This window comes from Pyricularia oryzae, chromosome 2 (assembly GCF_000002495.2).
Source record: "Pyricularia oryzae 70-15 chromosome 2, whole genome shotgun sequence".
NCBI lineage: Eukaryota > Fungi > Ascomycota > Sordariomycetes > Magnaporthales > Pyriculariaceae > Pyricularia > Pyricularia oryzae.
The window spans coordinates 1,987,883-2,010,736 of record NC_017850.1 but is presented as its reverse complement, the minus strand read 5'-3'; the positions used below and the strand labels follow the sequence as shown (position 1 = coordinate 2,010,736).

Sequence of the window (22,854 nt, the reverse complement as noted above, 5' to 3'; positions counted from 1 at the left end):
GCCTCAAATCTCGGCCAAGATGTAGGCAATCTCGGTCATCTTTGATCTTTGATGACTGCAGCCCCGGGGAAGTTTGCCGCTGCACCCCGCTTAACGATGGCACCTTCCCCCATCCACCCACCCACAGGCAACTTTGCAAGACTGGTAATTACTCCCTGTCCTGATGGTGGGGTGGGTAGCACCTCCTGCATTTTCTCATTGACGGCCAAGAACAGGCATGGATCCCAGGTTTTGCATTAACAACAAACATTTTGTTCAACTTGGAAAAAACTCCCGAGGTTGTGACTTTCTTCTTCTCGGCAAAGACGATAAAGGACGCGTACCATGTAAACCACTGGAATCTAGACTGCGTATGAAATTTTGGTGCCACAGAGAGTTGAGATGAAAGCACGTGCGCTACGAGACCAGCCTCTGATCTGCGTTGTCACGCCGTTTTGTTGACAAGCCCACCCGGGAGCTCTTCCGTCCTATCTTCACTTTGTTCGTCACCTCGAACCACAGTGGCCTGCTGCTTTTTTTAGGGTGTTTTGGAACGCGCTGCATTCTGCGCTAAGCGAGGGTCCCGAGGTAGTATTGTGAAATTCCCCGCTTGGACAGCTGAATGCCACCCATTTGAGTTCCATTGATATACAACACCCACGGCGACACAAGAATTCCACTTTCCAACCCCAATGCCTGTCGAATTCAACACAAAATATTTGTTTGAACATAGCAGATACCGAGCAAATGTTCAGTCAGTGGTGATATAAAGCAAAGGAGGAAAAAATATAGGAAACTTTCATTATGGCTGGGAGACTGGAGCAAAAAGATTCAGCGACCAAAACGGACAAGATGGAGAAAAATTCCGCCATCGCACCGGCCAGGCCACAGGTCATCGAGCTTGGCGAGATGCAGGCCGGCGACTTTTGGACGCCAGTCCAGTGGGCCGTCCTCGTGTCCCTGGTTGACGCCATACTGGCTCCCGTGGTGCCCGAGTCCGAAGTCGCCGACAAGAAGACGCAGATCAAAATACCAGACCACAAGTATAACGCCCTCCTGGAGGAGTTGCACAGCACCATCGCCGGAAACCCAGACAAGGAGGTGCTCAAGGCCGTCTTCCTCGAGAGCTTCTCCACCAACCCGGCCCTGGTCGGCCACATGAAGCGGACCGTCTGCACATCCGTCCATCCCAAGCTCCGCGCCAGGCTCGGCGGTGTCCTCGCTGCCGTGTCGACCAGAGTGGGCGCCTTCTTCTTGACGGGGTACTGCACCCCGGTACACGAGCAGCCGCTGCACATTCGTGAGGCCATTGTTCGGGGCTGGTCGGTGTCTCGTCTCACCGACATTAGGCTGCTGGTCAAGTCCCTGTCCATGTTTGCTCAGATCGCGTGGCTGCAGTGCAGCCCGCTGTTCAAGCAGGCGAGCGGCTATATCGACGTCCCCCATAACTGGAAGCCGGGCCCTAGCTTCGACTTTGAGTTCCTGCAGTTTGGCCGTCCGCCCAATGTGGAGGACAACTTGGCGCCCGTTAGTCCTGCCGTCATCGATACGGACATTGTGATCGTTGGCTCGGGCTGCGGTGGCGGAGTATGTGCCAAGATCCTATCCGAGGCCGGTCACAAGGTGGTTGTGGTCGATAAGGGCTACTACTTCACACCCGATCAGTTCCCAATGCCGCAGGAGCAAGGCAGCCGGCTCCTCTGCGAGAACGGCGGTGTTGTGGTTACTGCCGATGGATCGACCAACATCGCCGCGGGCTCAACTTGGGGTGGCGGCGGCACCATAAACTGGAGCGTGTGTCTGCAAACTCAGGGGTTCGTCCGACGTGAGTGGAGTCAAGATCGCGGACTGGTCTTCTTCGAAACCGAGGAGTTCCAGGACTGTCTGGATCGCGTATGCGACTACATGGGAGCCGGCCGGGGAAGCGAGCACGCCGTCAAGCAAACCCACAGAGGACAGGTCCTGCTGGACGGATGCCGAAAGCTCGGATGGCACGCCGCGGCGCTGCCGCAAAACTCGGGAGGCGCGGAGCACTGGTGCGGTCGGTGCATGATGGGCTGCGGCAGTGCTGAGAAGCAAAGCCCTGCGGTGAGCTGGCTTCCGGCTGCGAAGAAGGCGGGTGCCACCTTCATCGAGGGTTTCCAGGTCGACAAGATCACGTTCGATGAGGCCTCTGGCGGCAAGGTCGCCACGGGCGTCGTTGGTACTTGGACATCTCGTGATAGCTCTGGTGGAGTTACCGGACCCAAGGAGCAACGTGCCGTCAGAAAGGTTTCAATCAAGGCCAAGAAGGTTATTGTCTCGGCAGGCTCTCTGTGGAGCCCGGTTATATTATCAAAGAGCGGCGTCAAGGTGAGTGAAGTTGGAAGATTTCTCACGCATGTCCTCGGAGACAATTGCAGTTTCTGTTCGTTGTTGTACTAACCCAGAGCCTGTAGAATCGACACCTGGGACACAACCTGTATCTGCATCCCTGCAATTTTATTGGCGCATACTACAAGGAAGATATACAGGCATGGGATGGTAAGTCTCCATTATACGGCTATGATTTTACCGCCGGCGAGGACAGGTTCTAACAATTTTACACAGGCGGAATCATCACTAGTTTCTGCACATCCTTCGAGGACCTTGATGGCCACGGCCACGGCGTCAAGCTCGAACCTACGTGCCAGATACCATATACCAATATGTCAATGCTTCCCTGGAAGAGCAGCACCGACTTCAAGGCCGCCGCCATCAAGTACCGCCACATGGACGTCTACATCGCCTTGACCCGAGACCGCGACTCAGGCAGAATCCAGGTGGACCCTACGACAGGCACGCCAGTCGTGCACTACACGCCATCGGACTTTGACCGCGCGCACACCCTCGAGGGCGTCATCGCCACCGCCAAGTGCTGCTACCTGATGGGCGCCACGGAGATCCGGGCCTTCCTGCCGGGCGTCGAGCCGTTCATCAGGAGGCCCACGAGCGCGTCCTCAACCACCTCGGCCGATACCAACGACGATGTGAAGAAGTCCAACCTCGGCGTCAGCGACCCGGACTTTGCGGCCTGGATCAAGGAGGTCCGCCGCGTCGGCAACCGGCCCCCCGTGGCGCCTTTCTCATCGGCTCACCAGATGGGCACGTGCAGGATGGGTATCAACGAGGGCGAGGGAGTCGTGGACCCCAAGGGCCACGTCTGGGGCTACAAGAACTTGTTTGTGGCGGACGCCAGTGTGTTCCCGTCGGCGTCGGGGGTGAACCCAATGATTACAAACATGGCGATTTCGGACTATATCGCCAGAGGTGTGGATCGCGAGCTGGCTTCCAAGTCGGCGTGAAGGTGGCGTAGTATGTGATGAATTTGGACATATTTCTTTCAATGTAGTAGTACCTTTTGTATAATCTCACATAAAAGTGACGGTGTCTGAGCTATGCTCTCATGGACTTGAGGTGCATCATTGAAATACGCTGTACGCTTGACAAGTACCAAAAGTATAGGTACAATGTAGGCTTAGATGGTGCCTGAACCTGCTTTCATTTCCTCTTTGGTTGTTCTCTCCTCTGCCGAACGAGACTCTATACAGGCCGTTTACTTGTCTACTCGTTCTTGACCCTTTTTTTTCTCGTTCGAGCGCCAATCCCAGTAAAGCCTCGACGGACGGCCAAGCCTTGCGACTTTTTATATTTTTGGTTGATCATTCTCACTCCCCCTTCACCGGCGGGCCTTTGGCGGAGTATCGCCAGTCTCGCTCGCTTTAATCCTAGCAGCAAAGAAAGCCCCTACACCAGGCTCCAGGCCTTGCCTGGTGATTGACTGATGCCTAGTACTTTCGTCTACTAGTCGAGGTTAGCTTGCTGCATGCAGGAGGAGCGTTGTGCATATGCAGGTTCATCGCCTCCAAGGCAGATTTTGCGGGAATCCGGCCAATGGCATACGGAATCCAGCAACGCCCCGCCTCACCAGAAACTGCATCAAGAAAGACACGAAGTCTGGGTAAATGGGTAAAATTTTTGAGAAGGAAAAACAAAAGTGCATCATCACCAACGTCGTCGGCCCAACGTCAGTCGTCATCAAATCCGCGCGGTTCCATCTTTCAGGTTTAGTTGGTCCGTCTTACTATGCCACACATTACTCCTTTCCAAACTGTCGGGTCGTTGTAATAGGGGCTTTGGTCCAATCAGGAGGCATAAGACCACTTTCTGCCAGTTTTGCCAAGAATGTGATCTTACTGATGTCAATGACTTTGTTGGTACCTTTGTGCTTCTATGAGCTGATGTCTGAAAGTGCTGATGTTGCCTGCAGATAGGCCATCACTCTTTTGTGTGCACATTTCGTTCCATCAACGCGATCCCTCTAGGTATCCATACTCATTCGTGGTGGTGTTATTGGATGTAGTACGATGCTTTTATTCACATTCCCATTCCCAATGGCCTTGGATCCTTGAGGGATGTACAGGGTCAATTTCACTCATGCTTCTCTCGTCAGCCCCATGTTAATCTAAGCCCTCTTGTCTTGGGCATCTTAGGGCTGTCCGAGGAAGCCAATGCGAAGATTGCCTACCCAGTACACTCCCCTCAGGGTTATGCCGGAGCCTCCTGTGGATGTTCGACTTCGCACCCGCATCGGAGTCAGATACTCCCACCTCGGGATGATGCATGACTTCGGCGTTGTCCGAGACAATGTAGTGCAGGCTGTGTAACATACGAAAAATCTCACAATGTTTCCGATCTAAAAGCCCTTTCGAGGTTGGGTTTCCCAAAAATGCACATGGTACTATTGGGTGCAGAAGAGCAACTTTTGTTTCTCTGACAAACACCATGTCTCCCAAGGCTCATCAATAGACGCAATTTGTTGTGCATCAAGGGATAAATCCAACGGGCGCGTCGTTGAAAGAGTACCAGCAATGAACGCCACGCGACGAATATATGACAGCTACACCGTTTTCCGCCACCCCGAGGGCTTGTTGGCGATCTCTCGGAGTTGTGTCCCATCTTGGGGGGGGGGGGTTTTGTGCGCGCCGTGTCCCCCCTGACGGCCGCCACGTCCGTTGTTTTGTGATACCAGCTCCGAGGTTGGCGTTATGCAAAAGCCCTCTACTTGTGGCTTGCGTCCCTGAAAAGACGCCATGTCGTCGGCGTTATATGTCCCCCGATGGACCGACGCCCTGAGGTTCTAGACACGTAAAGAGAAGATGGCGTTTCATTGCTTTTGATTTGAGGGACTAAAAGTTGTCCGATTACGAATCAAAGCGTACCCGGCAAGACGCGGTGGAATGGTAAGAATGTAATGCATCTCTTGCATCCGATCAGTGGCAGTGGCAGTGGCATTGGCATGATGGCACCATCATGTAATCATGCTGTGCTGTGGGAGAGATCAAGACCACCAACAGCAGCATTAACTTGGATCGAAAGACTAAAAAGTAGCATTCGATGAGACATCCGTCAGTAAGGGCCATGCTCTCGTGCCTGTCAGATTTACGTGATCATCTAGGTACCAGAATGATCTTGGTGATTGCCAGGGATGGCTCGACGCTGACATGGCCCAGCTTGCTGGGTCTTGTGATTTTTGGGCAGGAGCGCCCTTGGGACGAAGATCGCCAGCAGGGCTGAAGCGTTGTAATCTCAAAACCAACTTGCTGAGCCCATTGCAAAGTTGTATTTGTTCCAAGTCGTGAGAGTCACACACTCTGTGTCAAGACCAAGGATGACGCCTTGGTGACGAGTGTCACCCAGTGCTCCCATCAAGCCGTCATGAACAGCTTGACGCAGCCATCCGTAGACATTAGCAAGAAACTTGACGATAAAAATCACCGGTTTGGTGTATGCAATAAACCAGTATTGCTCCATGGGTAGCAGCAATTGAACAAACAACCCCCCACCGTTGTCGTCGTTGAAAAGATCAGCGCCCCAAGAAAAAGCCCCAGTCCCCTGTCAACCCATTAAAAGAAGTCAAGAATAAAATACGAAGTAAAAACAATTTTTGGTTTTTAAGGCAATTACGAAGTAGCAATCAGCGCCCGGACACTCGAAAATCCCGCGTGGGGCAAAATGCTACTTGATGATCACCTGCCAGGAAAGACCCTGCTTGTCAAAAAAAAAACGAGAGCAGATCAAGGCGGGGACGGCAGGCATATGAGAATTGAGAACGGCCAAGCAAACAAAGTTACCGACGAGCATGTGAGGTTACCTGTTGCCGTAATATCATTCTCCCTTTGTTCGGGTTTCATCTCCGTACTTTTTTTTTGCGCAAAGGCCCGGGGAAAAAAAAGGAAGAAAACCAGAAAGCCACCCAATTAACCACCTTGCCCTGTCAAAAACTCAAGGGAGAAGGACCCTCCTTGGGGGAAAAAAAAAGAAGCGAGGTGTGTATGGCAGTGGCTCTTCCCGCCCCCCCCTGCCCACTTCTTTTTTATCTTCCTGTCACCTCTTTTGCTTTGCGCCCAGCCGCCGAACACTCGCTCAAGTGACACCTTTCCAACCTCGAGTGAAACCAGGAACCATTACTCCTCCCCCCCTGCCTTTTTTTTCGCGAGACACAAAAAAACGCGTCAGCTGAGGAGGACATATTACCAACCACAAAAATCTCGGGGCGGAGATCTGTTTTAGGGAATCGGACACCGTGGGGGGAAAGAAACTGAAAAAAAGAGATTGTTGTACACCGAGAAAAGGAAGAAAAGCGGTCAACCTTAAATCAGGGGGGAAAAAAATATGTGTAGTAATTCGTACTTATGGTAGCATTGCCGGCGCCGCGTGATGCTTTATTTCTGTTGCTTTTTTCTTGAATTCACCCCCCCTCCCTTGCCGCTGTTCATTTTTCGCCATCCCGTCCGAGCGTGACGTTACTGCCTGCAGGGGCCTCTTATACAACGTTGGAAGGGCTATTGTAGCGGCCAAGCGGAGGTATCCTTGGTAGTTAGCCGCCAGCATCATCGAGGATGGAGAGGTGGAACAAACGTATCGGCCGAAGGAAATCATGGTCTTGCAGATACCACACGCATGCACATACAAACTCTCGTGTACTCCGTTAGTGTCAGCACATCCACCCAATCATACCGGTACGGACCTTTCCTGGAAGCTTAGGAGACAGGACAGAACTAACGATGAGGGAAAAAAATATCTATTCCTCCTGAAAGGCTATATCATCAGATGATCTCAAGGGCATCTCGAATTCTATGTCTGGAGGTAAGGACGACAGGCCGGTTGTATTTTAAATTAAAAATAAACAAAACAGGATATTTATTGGTCTTCATCTCATATTTTCTACTGATTTGTGATCGTAAACCCGTCCTCTCCACGCCCTTCCTCGCGAGTGAACTGAGGCAACATACACACATGCACATACAGCTCCACACACATTTAATCACGTCAACTAAGACGAATCACTGGTTGCTTTCAAAGTTTTTATGTATAATGTCCAATTAACTACTACTAGTAGCCTCGATAACAATAGAGCTTTAACTCGGGGCCAAGGAAGACAAAGCGCCACCAGGGCGTTCTTCTCGCCTCGTGTCCGAGGCCGCCTTAAGCAGTAGGTCCTCCAGCATCTCATGCCCTCTCACAGAGAGTTCGACTGTAATTATTGGTTTTGCACAGGAAGCGACACACAGTCTCAGGATTTGCACCGACCTGCGTCACAACTCCAAGACATGTTATGCATCTTCCTGCACGAGCCAAGTATCACGCTCGCGGCTTGCCTTCTTGACTACTCTCGAACATCACAGCTCTTGGGGCGCCGTGTGATCCAGAGTAGCCTTCAGGACTGTAGTGAGATGACTACATGCATATCACCTGACCCCTCCTGTGATGCTCCCCTCTGTGCCTGCCTCTAAGCCTTGTGCCTCCCTCGAAGTCCACGCTTTGGCCGCGCCGCGTCTGAAGGCCCTCCAAGTTGGGCACGCTGGAAATTCCGTCTAGCAGAATATTCACTGTAACGCGACGCGACTCAGGGGCGCAGCGGACCTGGAGAGGCAAAGTCGTAGGGCAGCACCGTCAAGAACTCGCATTTTCAATCGTTTCCAGCAGATTGATGGGCCTGCCCCATGCTTCTTCCAAAGTCGATAGATCCCGTCTCGCTTTTGTGTGCCAATGATTATTTCCTAGTCGACAGCCAGTGTCTGCCACGACGTAGTAAACGTCTCAGCCACGGATTCGCTGTTTTATCGATCCTTGTTGGGGAAAATGGACTTTGACCTGATAAGAGAGCCAGTCCTTGTCAAGCTAGTCCGCCCTCGGCCGAATAATTTCCGTCGATTTTCGTAATCGTGCTTTTCCTTCGTGAAACAAAACAAGATGCTGCCCAGCATCAAGCTGAGAAGGTTCGAATTCTGTGTCGTCTGAACAAGAAAAGTCGTCGCGATCATCGTTCCGGGGGTATATTCGTCGTAAAGGTCGTAAAATCATCCGTGAGACATAGGAAAGAAAAACAAAGGTCGGATATCTGAGAAAGGAGTAGACAAAAGAAAAATACAACTCTTCCAACAGCGAGTGCAGTATGTCTTGGGTGACCCAAAAACCATACTTCAAATGGGGTATCTCTTAAGAAAGCCTCTTTCTGCCTTGTTAGGCAAGGGGGTTCAGGAGGGAAGGGAAAAAAAGAGTAGGAAATGTAGAAAGGAACCATAGTGAAATGGTCGTTCTGTCTCGGACTTTTGCCGAGCGAAGGGGTGCATTGCTGCATGTTCCTCTTGTGTATGACGAATAAGGAAAATCCCGCCCTGTATAATGCAACAAAAACCCGCCCAGGACCCAGCCGATGAGTGGTGTAGGAAAGAGGAGATGAGATGTCCAGAGAGCAAAGAGAAAAAAGAAAGTGGCAGTGAAACCGAGCTAGCGGTTATTGTGGACGATGCATCCCAAAAGGAGAAAATGAAAGACCCAGACCCAACGCTCGCTTGCCCAAAACATATTGACCAAATGACAAAGGAAATCAAGGGGAAAAAAATTAAGTACGCGCAGGTGGTATAGTAGGAGTGTCGCAAGTCGCTCCGATGCAAAAGCCGATGCAAAAAATAACGCCGAATGCCTTTGGGTTGGATGCTCGCCACGCCGGTGCCGCTCTTGTTATTGTTGTCGATTCCACAATGGAAAGAGTTGGGCTTCTTCTTTTTTGTTTGTTTGTCTCTTTTTTCATCTCCGATCCTGTCCAACGGCTTCCGATGGGTGAGTTGCATGGAAGCTGGTAAATCATCAGGGAGATGTTACCGTCGGATAGATTGCACCAGTGACCTGTGGTGGTTGTCACATGGTGGTCGTGTACTCTTGGTACCTATCCCAGCCAAAGCCGCCGTAGCCCATACCTACACCGCATTGCGGTGTAAACATGCTGGGCAACGACAGCGTGGGAATCGGTGATGCGACGAGAGGAGAGCTGTAGAAGTAACCGGCGGTTGTAAGTGGCTGGCTGTAAGGCGGCGTGGGCGGTGAAGGCAACTGGACATCGTTCATGCCCATTGTGGCCCAGATGGTATTGTTTGCATCGGCTGTAGTTGCAGGGACGTTGGGGCTTGATGGTAGGACCCTCCAAGATTCTACAGGGGCTGGCAGCGAAGTGGTCATGGTTGGCTGCGACCACATGCTCATGGTAGAGCTTGGCAGCAGGGGCGGCTGGCGAATAGGCTCTACGACCCTGGGCGGCGGAGGCACTAGGGGCTTGATGAGGCCCAGAATGGCGGTCTTGACATCCTCACTCCTCCCATTCAGCAGCTCGCCGGCACCTTCCTCCTCCAAACCCTCAAGTGCAGAAACATGCGTGCGGAAGACGTAACGGTTGATGGCCTGAATGAAGTCCTCGTGCAGCTTCTTGCACTGTTGTTCCTTCTCTGACCACTCATAAGTGCTCGCCTTGGTGTCAACGCAGTGAACCTCCTTGTGGTACTCGATAAGGGCCTCGATAGTGTCCGGGGTTAGTTTGAAGGCGACCTCGTTGCGCAAGACCATGTCGACGTGAACAATGTATGCCTCGATGTGGACCAGCTGAAAGTTCTGAAGGGCCTCAACTAATGGGTCGGAATCCTTCTTGAGATCCGACTCCGGGAATTTTGGGAACATTAATGAGGCCAGGGTCCAGATGGCATTTGGCGACGACAAGGTCTCTGTGAGACACCTCTGGTGCTGAGGAACACTGTTGAGTGGGCGCTTAACCCTGTTGATGCGCTTTAGGGTTTGCGTAAGCCACGGCTCGACCTTTGATCCAAGGACGACGTTGACGGAAGATGCACGCGGCGCAAAAGCCGCGGCGGATGCCGGAAGTAGTTGCGGAGGCATTTCTCTAGGGTATATCGGAGGTTGGCCTAGTTTTCTTCCAGGAGGAACAAGGGAGTAAGGTGTGGTGAAGCGCGAGTGAGCCTGTTGAGAGGTGAGAGAGTGGGAGAGTAAGGGGAAATAAGTCAAGAAAAAAAAGGTTGACGGAGCCGGCGGTCCCAAGTTGAGGGAAGTAGGCTAACGCGCCTGCGACCGCGAATGAGAAGAAGAGAAAGCGGAGGACGAGTTGCTCGTGAGGAGGAGAAAAAAAAAGAGGGCTCGTGAAAGAATGCACGGAATGGAGGGTGGGCGATGGTGATATAGCTGGGCCTCGTGCTAAACCACAACATACCCTTGTCGGCTGTGCTGCCGTTTGTCCCTTCTAGGCATGCAACGCACCCTCCCTCACCCGCCTGCAACCATCAGCTCAACTAGGTACACCACAGTACATTTAGTCAAACACCACGCAAAAATGTGCGGTACCGTACCTTGCTTGCCCTGGGCTGGGCTGCAAGACTGATCGAACAGGGCCGTTTGGCCTAGCCTCCAGCGGTGTCCTGATCCACCCGTACGTACTATGAATGGACTCCATCGCTCTGCATGCATGCACGTCGTATGCAGCCGCCACTGTTGGCGTTCAAGCCAGTAACAAGACAGCGAAAACGGGCTGTGGGGGGTGTATCTTGTCCATACCTGGAAGGCAACGCAGTGGGGCAATTGACAGGCAAAGCGTGGGCAAGAAAAACCACTCAAGAAAAAAAAAATACCCTTGAAGTGCCCGCTCGCTGCGGAGATCTCATGTGACTTTTTACTCTGCGAACTATTCGTACCTGGCAAGCTGGTAAGTGAGTAAGGGATAACAACATGTTAAACCACTTGACTTGCTCCTGTGGGCTTGACAAGTATCTTACGCATACATGCACGCAGGTTCGTTCACTAGCAAAAGACAAAGACAGTTGCTCCACAAATCGCCGAGTCAATCTCTCTTGTCAGGAACTCGCAGCAAACAACGACAGATATGTCAACGGAGAACAGGAAAGAATCGCTAGCGTGTTCCATGGTCATCTCTGCACGGCTGTCGCCGCAAGGACTTCCCCAGGCTGATGAACACACAAGACCAGGTAGGGGGGTTGCGACGACGGCCAAGTCAAGATGGCGGGGATGAAGTTTTCTCCAAGGGTGGTCAGGGTAGTTTGAAGGTGGGATGCTGCTAACATGTGCTGCGCCGTTGCGCCCACTCGGCCGCCGCTGCGATGTGGGAATGGGTTTGGGATTTCCGAGAGTGACCGCAAGGATTTGCCCCGAACCTTGGCCGCCCAGAAAAAAAAAAAAAAAAACATTGAGGGCGGCATTTAATGGCTAGTATGCTCTCCACAACGGAAAACCTCTGGTGGGGCTGCCCGCTTGCCGTTCGGGGACTTTTCCATGACGGATTGTGCGATATCCCGACGAAACAAGTATATTGATTAATCAAAAATAGAAGCAAAAGACTTCCAAGATGCCGAAAGGGAGGCGATAGAAAAATACCAACAGCCAGTTGCTTCAAAGAACAAAAAGCCCAAGTACCTAGCTTTGCTTGTTGGGCCGACAGTGGCTTGGTGGGTCCTACGACTTTCTCCCTCAACCTACCGCCTCACTCGGGCTTCGCCTGGAGGGGCTGTGCTGCAAACCTGCATATGACAAGGAACAGATCCCGTCATGTTCAACGAGAAAAGTACAGTAGCAATAGTAGTAAACTACCTACCTTGCAAGACTTTATCATGGGGGGACAATGTAAGCTGAAAGCTGCATTCGCACTACCTTAGTGCGTTTTTACTGCACTGTTAGTCGCTCTGGCCCGGCGGGAACGCCACTGACCAAAATGCTGCCAAGACTGCTTAAACATAGCAGGAAATAGAAAAAAAAAGTAAAAGTTGGCATTTGGAAGTATTGGATTATTACAGCGCGTCACTATAATGAACGGCGCGCACAGGTAACGGCAAGTTCCCCATGGAGAAAACGACGCTGTCAAGGCTATCTTTCTGCATCCCATGACTACCCAGAGGCGGAGAAAATAAAAAAAGAAAAGAAAAAAAAATACGTAGTACTAGGTACCTACATGAGCAGATGCTGAGCACGGACAACGGCTTGTACGAGAAAGCCGCCCGTCCATTAGTGGCCCCAGATGAAAGCGAAGGAAGGGTCAACCGATCGTCGCATCACCAGAACAGACACCCGAGTTGCTCCGATGACGGCAGTCTGAGACTGCCGCGCCGCACCTCTCGACTCTTTATTTTTCTGTAGTTGGGACGACACCCAAGAAATCGATTTACTGCTTCTATATCACATACCGTGGTACGTACAGTTTACTCCCCCACCACTACGCGCAAACCGTCATCATTATGGGGGGAGAAAATCTGAGATCTGACAGTTTCAGTAATGGCTCAATCTCTCGCATGTTTTTTTTTTGTTTTTCCATTCCCGTATTGCGTCTCCTGCTTCAGCTTTGGGCCAGTCACTCGCGACCACTCCATATTAGCGGCCCACTACGTTTCTCCTCCCGGGCGCCAACAAAACAGAAATGGAGCCAAAAGTCTAGTCGTCCCAACGCCGTGAGTCGCTACCCTGGGATTCATCCGGAAGATGGACGCGTTGCATCCCTTGATATGCTTATCATGCAAGAGTGCGGTTAGGTCTGCATGCGGTCTTAGTCTATCCATGTCTGTCATGGATTTTGCTAGTAATGACGGGGTTGTTCTGTCTCCGCTAGATCGACGCGTCTCACGGCAAGTAATATCAGAAACCATCAATATGCACAGTTGCGCATCAGGATGCTGGTTCGTCCACCTTGAAATTGTACTCATAAGGTATCAGCCTCTGGCGAGATTAGATCGCCCACAGCCTATCTCGCAAGGAAGCAACTCGCAAGATGCCAATACCAGGCTAGACTAGAGGGATCGAGACTTGAATATCAGCCCCAAAACGACAACCGGTTTGAGGAAGCGCTACATGCTCGGAGGCTTTCTTGGCTCTCCGCTGCATTCGATATTCAACTCGCTGAGACTGAGTTCAATCAGCACACGTGAAACAAAGCCCACTAGTCCTTCCAGCGCTTCTGGACTGCATAAAAGTCTCGACCAAGCCTGGTTTAGTTGAATAGGGAGGTGATCTGCCTCCGATTTGATCGTTATTGATGCAAAAATCCCCTTTAGGGCCCAGGAAAACTGACGACATTGGTCATATCAAAATTGCCAGAAAGAGAAATTTACAGGGGCACCCTTTACTCTTTTTTTCTTTTTCCCCTTCATTTTGCATTTTTTTTCTCCCTTTCCCCCTTCCAAACCCGATGTTGACCCCTCCCTCAATGTCGCCGGTGGCTTTCGCGATATTGCTATGGCCGGCATGTCAAGCCCAAAGCGGACTAGATAAAGGGGATGGACTGGAGCCGGTAAGTTAGACAGAATCAACGAGAGCCTGTAGATGCTTATTCTCTGTTCCCTGCAACCCTGTCAAGGTGGAATATGACCAGTCGCGTAGCCCCTGTGAGTCCTGATTGGTCAGCCTTAAGCCAATGAAAGAAAAGACCGAGATCCCAAGCGTCTTTGTAATTGGCCAAAATAGGAAAGGCCCAATGAGGAAAGGTAGGACCTGGCAAGGATCCATATACCTGGGCCAGCCTAGAACAGCAATTAATTAATTACCTACCTTTTACCTTCGGTAACAACTACCCGGCCTAGCTCGTCGTGAACCTCCGTGCGTTATGGAGATAAATTAATTGTTTAGCAACGAACGGAACCCGTAATTTTTTGTTTTTCATCAGCGGGATGGGCTGAGATCAGTTTCCCACTTGTCAGTTGGGAAAAGAAATGGTCGCCGGAAAACTCAGCCGGGGATGGCAGAACTTTCAAAACGGCCTTGGATACCTGACTTAGTATCAAGGCCGGCCCCAAGCTCCTGCAAGGAGAGACAAAGCAACGTCGTCATCGGGTAAGCAGCTTGAACCGTGGCTAGCCCCTCAACCGGGTGGCCTCCTGTGGCGTTTGGCTAGTAGTATGATGGCGGTTTCTGTTACAGAGTGTTGCAGTCAGAAATCTGTCATGGGAAGCTGGCTATGAAAATCACATCGCATAGTACCATAGTACGGTTATCGGCAGATATTAGTGTTAGCGAAGGTAAGCGAGTTGCTCAAGGTGGATGTGGATAGTGATGACAATCAATGTGGGGCTCTGCCAGAACCACACGAATCATGAAGCCGCTCCCCCGCATTCGCATAGTTCCCAACGTATAAGTCATGTAAACACTGTACAGTGTGGCCCTAAAAGCAGGGCCTTAAGCTTGGTAACTCCATAATAAACTACATGGTATACGTAGGTAATACCTCGTTGGTACTAACTAAGGCATGGATGAGGTATATCCTGCTTGCGTGAGGTATTTGCTATTAGCTAAGAGACTCGGCTAGATACAAGGTACTCGATAAAAGCTGTTTGTAGATATAGGCTCAAGCTTCATCGATTCTATTTTTGGACAAAATATGTATGAAGTAGTACCTAGTAGTAGGTATGTACCTACCCCACGCTCTCAACGATGCACACTGCCGCAGTACGGTACTACTGCGGTCATCATTATGCACTATGTTTTAGCCACAGGCACTGAACTACTGGGGCGCTAACTCTTGTTTCCACCTTGTAACACGCTCAGTATGCGACCACGACTATAGACCCGGCCAAGCACTGGAGCTTTATCACTTGTTGGCTTAATTAGGCAACGAGGATACTATATATGCGACTATACCAATGCTAGCCGGCAAGCCTGACCGAGTCGGATGATATCCATTAGAATCCGGAGTGTTCTTCCGGACTGTTAAGATCCAGCACCGGGGCACATCTACCTACTACTTACTGTACCACGTAGTTGGGTCTGACACACATTCAGCGTTCAAGGCTCGACTCCGGCACGTCCGGAAGGATTCATACCTGCGAGGAGAAAGATTCTGTGAACATTTGATGTAACCTTCTTTTGAATGGGCGGTTGTCTGATTCGAGTCCGAAAATTCTCAATTTTACACTATCATGCACACGTGTGGAAGCTAACTGACCAGGCCAAAGGTACGTATCTCCGTAGTACTCCGTAGCCCGCAGAGAGTCTCGGCTGAGTTTAACAGGTGCATGCAGACCAAAAAATAAAAAATAAAAAAGATCTTGCAGTAGTGCAGCCAGCCGGTCCCTGTAGTGGCGGCCAGTCCGTCCTAACAAGATCGACCCAAAAAAAATCGAGACAACCTTCTTCGCTGCGGGCATGCGGAAAGACCGGAGGTATACAACCGCCCTTCGGGACCCCACCAGCACGGCAAATCGAGGCGCAGTTGCATACGTGGCTTGCTAGATTTTTGTCACGAGACCACACTCTCTCTCTTCCTTTGAGAGTCCCAGAAAGGAAACGCATGATTGTAATTTCCATAGAAAAAAAAATCAAAATTACTTTATACAGTAAGTCGCAGAGTGCATGCATGTGAATGGGGGAATTGAAGTGACTGGCTGATAGTCGACGGGAGACGTTACAGTTACAGCAAAAGCTGGCTGGGCGTTGGGATAGGCGATCTTCGCTTTCATCAAAATTTGCCTTCTGGGCAGGGGACATGCTTGGCACACTTCAGCGCGGCGCCACGTAATCCCAGGCTCGCTGCAGCGACATCTCGCCAAGCTCGCTCTTACTGCGGCAAAACCACGTCAGTTCATGAGGAAGGTTTTTGGGGGAGATGTTTAGTCATGAACGGTTTGCAATCAATTGAGATGCCAATGTTTCTGTTTTACCTGCATGTTTCTACCTATTTTCAACAAGCTATGCTTGGCAAAACTTACGTAGTGCCACGACAATCTTTTTTTTTCCCCCCCGAGTAACTTGTCGGGAGGCCGCCCATGTAGGGTAGTTAGGGAATAAAGCTCGGGCACTACCACGTAGCTTTCCGCCACAAGTGGATGTTGGTGATGGGGGAGGGACAGCTAGCCATGACTGGCTCCACTGCGAAAACGTGTCGGCGGCCTGCAAGCTACCCAGAGAGAGGTAGCCCGTTCCGTACCTTGCCTTGCTTGTCCCCGTACCAGCATCATGATACTAAATCACTAAAGACTACTGCGTACCCCCACCTATGTAGGTTATTCTCAAAGCCGCTCTGGTGTCGGTGGCTAGGGCTCATTAGATTCCACAGCCGACTCCAGTCTCCAAATGCAGCCTGGTAGGTGCAGGTACGAAGTCACAGTGCATTGACCTAGACCCTCAAATATACCTTGATATGCACTTTTGTCATTTCAAAAAGAAAGATACTTGTCAATTCCACTACCGCGTACTACTCGTCATCAAGTCAATTTACAGTACTTTAGTCCTATAGCCTACTATAGCTTCTTAGCACCTAGGAACTACTTGCTGCCTACTCACCCAGGTACCTACCTTACCCATAGGCACCGCCGGGCCCTTTCTTTGTCCCGTATGCCCTAGGCGCCACTCCGAAATCGGCTGTAGCTGCTCGGCCGGCGCGGTCTCGGGTCGCGTCACGTCAGTAGCAGTGAACCTCCGAAAGCGCGGCGGAGATCCCTTGGTACTCATCCGTTGCAGTCAGTTGAATATCATTTCGATAAAAGCTCCATGCCAGTAAAGTAAGCAACCCTTTCGGGATGCAAATACAGTAGACCATTATGCGGCGCTTGGTCCTCGGGCGGGGCCTCAGGTTTCGGCGCTAAAATTACATGCACTCTTCCGCTAGCCGCCGCAGTGAATCGTCACGTCACCATGCCCACCCCCATTTCTGACATCCGACAAACAATCATTTACTGTGCCGCAAGTAGCGACCACGATAGCGACCAAAACGCAACAAGACGAGTCTCTTCGACAGACACAGGCTAAGGGAAGATCCCTCTGGCTGGTAGAACCATAATTCAAGCCCAAATGAATTACTATTAACTAAACAAGCTATCGGACAACGTCATCGTCTGACCCTGATAAGCCAAGGCACCCCGGCCGATTTGGCGTACGATCAAGGCGGGAGGACGAGCAAGTGCCATGGCGGACCAGATATCATCGCCTACAAAGGCCGCACCATCCGCGACAGCTCCTCCGCCCAAGGCGACTGCTGCGATACCTGTCGGACTGAATGAAGCCGCCCTCGACTCGCCCTCCTTCCGCGCCGCCGCCATCCACTTTGGCGACCAGGTCGATGCGATCAAACGATGGCTCGAGAGTTACTCAAGGGCTGCCTCGAGGCTCGCCCAGGATGTTGCAAGCCTAGAGGAGTCCATCAACAGCTACCTAGCAAACGCATCGCCCGCTCCCGGTACCGCCGATGGTGTCATCGACACTGACTTTACTCTCCTGGCCCTCAAGAGGGTCGGTGAGCTGTCCCGAGAGCGATGGACTAAAATTCTCAGCTCCGCTCGCAACATCGATGCAATGTCCACCGACCCGATACGGAGCTTTTTGAACTCGGAGCTCAACGCGTTCAACAAGGCAAAACGGGAGTTGGAATCATCGCAGCGAAGCTTTGACGCCGTGCTGGCCCGTCACGTTGCCCAATCAAAGACCAAAGAGCCCTCAGCGCTACGCGAGGACGCATTTGCACTATACGAGACGCGCAAGACATATCTGAAGGCGTCGATGGACTTTTGCCAGCTCGCGCCCCAGCTGAGGTACACGCTGGACAAGCTGCTCGTCAAGATCAGCGCGGACATGTGGAAGGAAATGAAGAAGTCTGACCCGGCGTCGGTTATCGCGGGCAAGTACTCGGAAGAAATGGATCGCCTGCGCGGGTGGTCCAGGGATCTGGAGGACTCGGAGGCCGCACTCAAGAGAGAATTGCAGGCCGCCAGGCGCGAGGTCTCGGAGCCTACGCTCGCGGGGTTTAAGCCATCCCGTGAGCTGGAGGACTACAGCGTTTCGACGGTGCCATACATTGGATCGAGGGGTCCGGTGAACCTCCGCAGCGGCGACAATGCCTCGTTCGTCTCGGAGAAGCAGGGTTGGCTGTTCACAAGAAGCGTACCTGGGAAACAGAACCCCAAGGTCATGTGGTTCCGTCGATGGTACTACTGCCGTGAGGGTATATTTGGGTGGCTTGTGCCGTCGCCTCAGGGTGTTTTGCAGGGCGAGGAGATTGGCTTGCTTCTCTGTAGTGCCAAGCCCGCCGTTCAAGAAGAGCGTCGCTTCTGTTTTGAGGTCAAGACCAAGACCCAGAATCTGATGTTGCAAGCCGAAACACAAGCCGACCTCATTGAGTGGCTAGAGGTGTTTGAAGTTGCCAAGAAACAAGCCTTTGAAGCAACTCTAGGTCGTGATAACAGCTCCCTTCCGGGCGGTGTCGATCCCGCATTTTCCATCACTCAGCCAGTAGCCCCTGAGTTTGCTGCAAAGTCTATTGATGCTATGGCTTTGGATGACAACGCAGGCAACCCAGAGCGTTCTTCAACTATGACTGTCCCCCCAAATCCGGAAGTCGGAGTGGCACCTCGGCCGAGCGTCGATGTGTCCACTATGACTGCACCACGCCGCGCAATCACGTCCCTTGCGCGGGAAGAAGGAGAGAGTAATCGTGAGCATGCGTCTCGTCTTATGCAGCGGCTCGACCTTCACCGGAAGGCCCTTACATCTGGCACGGATCAGGGAGGACCACAGCCGTCTGGTGGCATCGCGGGCTTGATATCGGCCAGCCACAACTTGCTGCCGGCCAACTATGCTGTGGTGACCCCCCATCTGGTTTCTTCACGACCCCAGACCGCGATGGTTCCAACGACTCCTTCGCGCCCGAAAGCACTAGCGCCGGCGACTTTGGCCAGGCCCCCTACAGCGACCGGCCTCAGCAAGCATGCAGTGGTTGCCTTTAGTGAGATCGGGGTTGGCCAAGGTGCAGGACAGATTATGCCCACCGCGCTGAGAGCGAATTATTGGGGTAGCAGTTTCTGGGGCGCAATGTACTGCACTGGAGGCGACGTCCCGGTACCCAGCACCCCAAGTATTTTTGAAGACGATCCCTTTGGGCCTCCTATTAAGGTGCAGTCGCCGACGGGTACTGTTCAGCAGCTCAGGACTCCCAGTAGCCTGCATCGGAAAACCCTTAGCGATTCGGTTGGCGGCGACAGAGCAGTCGTTATCGATCCTTCAAAAGGCGACACGGGCGAGACCTTTCCTCCAAAATATCCCAGCGAGCTGAAGCCTCACCATGCGCAATTCAGAATGTTGTTCCCTAGTGTTCCTATTGCGGAAAAGCTAGCACTGGTATTCAACGCAACATGGTCTAGCTCCTCTGAGGATGGCTCACGCAACCAGACACTGATAGGTGGAGGCCGAGTTTATGTCACCCCTGACAACATGTACTTTTACGGTCACCATATGGGGCTCGTGACGGCATACAAGGTCAGACTCGATGCCATCACTGAGGTTACAGCCGCGCCTGGGAAGGAGAACGACTTCATTTTCTTGCACCTCGGACAAGACATGAACGCTAAGGGCTTCACAAGAATCACGATCAAGATCTTCCTCGAAGACTTGGCATTGTTGCAGACCCGGTTGAACCTTCTTATTGATGATCTTCAGGCGGAGGAACCAATGGATCTCTCAAGCCTCGTTCAAACCCTCGTCGACCTCGAAAAAGAAGACCTCGGCAGAAAGAGCCTAAGCATGGAGAGCTGGGAGGAGATACCGTCTCACACGCCGGCTGATGATGGGACATATGCCGGACGGGCGCCTGATAGGGCTGCGGGCCTACGACCTCAGCGAGACAAAGAAAAACAGATGGCCAAATTCGTGCTCCCAGCACATGCAGTCATTTACGAACCGGAAGATATGCAACAGCTCGTTGCAGAACGACACTATGATATTAGTGCCAAAGCCTGCTTTCACATTTTGTTCGGAGACAAGTCATTCATCTTCCCCAAGTTGTACTTTGAGCGACGAGCCAAGGAAATCTCTCAGGGACCTTGGCAACTGGCGGAGAATGGGAAGATGCAACGGCAATTCAGGTTCAAGGTAGATTACAGAGATGTGCTTGGGCGACGCAAGCCGGCCGACGTCGAGGACACGCAGACGGTCGAGGTGTTCAGTGATCACATTACATACGTGGTTAAGCATGTCAAGACGCCGTGGCACTTGCCGCATTCGCAGGCATTCAAGCTCGTCACTAAGACAGTAATCACTCACCTGGCCAAATCCAAGTGCAAGCTTGCCATATACACAAAGGTCGACTGGTCCAAGCCGCCGACCTTTTCGAAACGCCTTGTACAGCGGCAGGCGATGGACGACGTCGAGCGTGACGCCGAGGAGCTTGCCGAGGTCGCAACCGACCAGGTGAGGAGGCTGGGCCCGCACAGCCGGACAAAACGAGCCATCCAGGTCTACGGTCACATCGGACATCAGACGCAGGTGGTGATATTCACGCCTGGTGAGAACAATGCGGCCAAGAAACCGCAGATCAAGCCACGCACGCTGACGCACATGGTCTGGGAGACGCTGCGGTCCTTTGCCGAGAGTGTCGCTTCCAGCCTGATGATGTGGACATTCGCCATATTGAGGAGGTTGTTCAACATCTTCTCGGCCAACCGCATTATTCTCGCCGTGCTGGCGGTTAGCGTCGTGACAAACCTGATGTTCACGTCGATCGAGACTTCGACATGGTGGGCAGAACGGAATGCGGCCAAGTTCATGCAGCGTCTCGGGATTGGGCCTAACGTCATGATGAGCAAGGCCATATACGTCTATGATCTCGACCAGGCGACAGAAAGCTCTTTTATAGCAGGTGTGACAAAGAATCCGCCCAACAGCAAATGGTAAGCGCTGAAACGTTTTTTTTTTCTTTTTTTTTTTCGTCCATCTACTGACATGAATTTACTTGGCCAACTTTAGTTATAGTACGTTCCGCGACATTCTAAACTCGACAGACATGGACGCACCATACCAAGACGCCGGCGCAAACATGTCGTCCCGGTCGAGCAAGCTAGCCGCGCGGCGCATCAGGCGCACGAGGCAGCGGCTTGGCTCGTACAGACACGACCTGGTCGTAGCGATGCGTGTCGTCAACAGCATAGAGCGCGAGATGATACAGTCCGAGTGGGAGAATTGGCTGATGGACGAGAACATGCGATGCGAGCAGGTCAGGGTCATGCTCAACGACGAAAGCAAGGACAGGACGCCATACAGAGAGGACTCGCAGCACAGAATGACGCGCCCCATCGACGAGCACCGGGTGCAGTCGCTCCGTGAATGGCATGAGGAGTACTGTGGGAGCTGTCGTGCTGATCACGAGGCCATTTTTGTTGAGCAAAAAAGTCCAGTCACTCTGACGTAAATGGTTTGATGGCATTGATACCTCTACGTATTCGCGAGGACGGTTTTGTGTTTTGGTGGAACGGTGGAAGTCATGAGCAGCTTTATTGTTATAATACCAGTACATTTAATTTCATATTTGAAATGCAGACTCGAAACGAGTCTTATGCAAACGCTATTCCAATTTCTATCCCAACATGTTCGCTTGTGTAATCCCCAATGAATCTTCTGCCGACTGCCTGTGCCATGGACTTTGCAGTTCGAAGTCTGGAAGCTACTAGCAAGCACTTAGCTTGCGCATGAAGCTGTGTATGGTAGCCACGAGCGCACGCAAATTTCAAAGGCTACCATAGCTAGGTCTCTCTCAGGTTTAGTCTATGCCGTTTGCTTTCTCTGGGCATTGATGTAGGGAGCCGAGCAGCCGTCGTCTGACAGCTCTGTGATTGTCGTGCAGTCAGACTCTGCAATGCTCGAGGACGAACACTGTCTCCTGGAGCCAATAGTCTCGGATTCTGCTCTAGCGGGGCTTCCTGTTGGCTAAGAAAACGTTCATATGGCGCAGGAGTCGAAGTGACGTCGGTAATGCCCCTATTTCTGGGGAGCCGCGGAAGCACCTGGTGGTCTTCAATGTCAAAATCGTCCGTGTTATCGTCGGCCATACACCCCGAGTCAAGGTGCCAGGGCTGCCGGACAAGTAATAAACTGTCAGTTCTTTCGCTTCATCATCTATGGCCCACGGCTCTGCCCTCTCAAAATCTAGCCCACATCAATAACTCACCCGCTGTAGCTGCAAGTTGACATCCGTCCCCTTTTCGAGATGTCGCACCATCTCATCAAACACGCCGTGGGGTTGATTGCCCTCGCGGCAACGGGGCTCCGCCCCAGGCACAGCCAGCTTGTACAGCCGCGCATGGTGCTCATCGCACCGCCGTCCTGGGCTTCCAGGGGTGCCAGCTTGCGACGTGGTGTACAGCCGGCTTAGGGCGACGAGGATGCGCTCCGGCGGTTGCTTCACCTCAACTGCCCCTTCAAGCCTCTGCAGTTGGTTCGCATCTGTCCCCGCAAGACGGCGACGCCAGGGCTTCTAGTCTCGGATCACTGCCGTCGCTACGGCGCGGAAGTTTTCGTAGCTGATGCCCCGTGGGATAGCAAGAGCTCTTTTCTCCAACGGGCCGAAGAGGTCGGTCCTGTCGATGTAGATGAGCGTGATGTTGCCTGGGAAAGTCATTTTGTTGATATACACAAAGAGAGATTTGAGGATGTCGTCTTTAATAAGGCTGTTGGACTCTGTCAGAATCAATGAGGCATAACAGGTGAGAGTGCGAGATGAATACGTCTTTATCAATCAGCGAGTCCTATATGAGGCCAAGC

At 52.0% G+C, this 22,854-nt stretch overlaps 6 protein-coding genes across 6 annotated transcripts; 3 read left to right on the top strand and 3 right to left on the bottom strand.

The window, feature by feature from the left end:
- Positions 1-223: 223 nt before the first annotated feature.
- MGG_11317 (long chain fatty acid oxidase) lies at positions 224-3,497 on the top strand. The gene is made up of 3 exons (XM_003713869.1): positions 224-2,331; positions 2,418-2,502; positions 2,569-3,497. The coding sequence occupies exons 1-3, from the start codon at positions 784-786 to the stop codon at positions 3,300-3,302; spliced, it is 2,367 nt and encodes a 788-aa protein (XP_003713917.1). The 5' UTR covers positions 224-783; the 3' UTR covers positions 3,303-3,497.
- A 179-nt stretch (positions 3,498-3,676) lies between these two features.
- On the bottom strand, positions 3,677-3,937 carry MGG_15603 (uncharacterized protein; the record flags this gene model as incomplete). The annotated part of the gene is made up of 2 exons (XM_003713868.1): positions 3,677-3,801; positions 3,901-3,937. 2 exons carry the CDS (start codon positions 3,935-3,937, stop codon positions 3,677-3,679), a joined length of 162 nt encoding a protein of 53 aa, XP_003713916.1.
- A 3,325-nt stretch (positions 3,938-7,262) lies between these two features.
- Positions 7,263-10,482, bottom strand: MGG_08888 (uncharacterized protein). The gene has a single exon (XM_003713867.1). The coding sequence runs from the start codon at positions 10,225-10,227 to the stop codon at positions 9,202-9,204; it is 1,026 nt and encodes a 341-aa protein (XP_003713915.1). The 5' UTR covers positions 10,228-10,482; the 3' UTR covers positions 7,263-9,201.
- Positions 10,483-13,546: 3,064 nt separating this feature from the next.
- On the top strand, positions 13,547-14,609 carry MGG_15602 (uncharacterized protein; the record flags this gene model as incomplete). The annotated part of the gene is made up of 5 exons (XM_003713866.1): positions 13,547-13,630; positions 13,804-13,823; positions 14,122-14,169; positions 14,314-14,354; positions 14,554-14,609. 5 exons carry the CDS (start codon positions 13,547-13,549, stop codon positions 14,607-14,609), a joined length of 249 nt encoding a protein of 82 aa, XP_003713914.1.
- Positions 14,610-16,292: 1,683 nt separating this feature from the next.
- MGG_08887 (uncharacterized protein) lies at positions 16,293-21,688 on the top strand. Its single transcript, XM_003713865.1, has 3 exons — positions 16,293-16,832; positions 16,940-20,987; positions 21,064-21,688. Exons 2-3 carry the CDS (start codon positions 17,236-17,238, stop codon positions 21,503-21,505), a joined length of 4,194 nt encoding a protein of 1,397 aa, XP_003713913.1. The 5' UTR covers positions 16,293-16,832; positions 16,940-17,235; the 3' UTR covers positions 21,506-21,688.
- Positions 21,689-21,858: 170 nt separating this feature from the next.
- Positions 21,859-22,758, bottom strand: MGG_14760 (uncharacterized protein; the record flags this gene model as incomplete). The annotated part of the gene is made up of 4 exons (XM_003713864.1): positions 22,595-22,758; positions 22,262-22,519; positions 22,031-22,166; positions 21,859-21,920 (listed from the first exon to the last, which is right to left on the bottom strand). Exons 1-4 carry the CDS (start codon positions 22,709-22,711, stop codon positions 21,859-21,861), a joined length of 573 nt encoding a protein of 190 aa, XP_003713912.1. The 5' UTR covers positions 22,712-22,758.
- Positions 22,759-22,854: the final 96 nt, after the last annotated feature.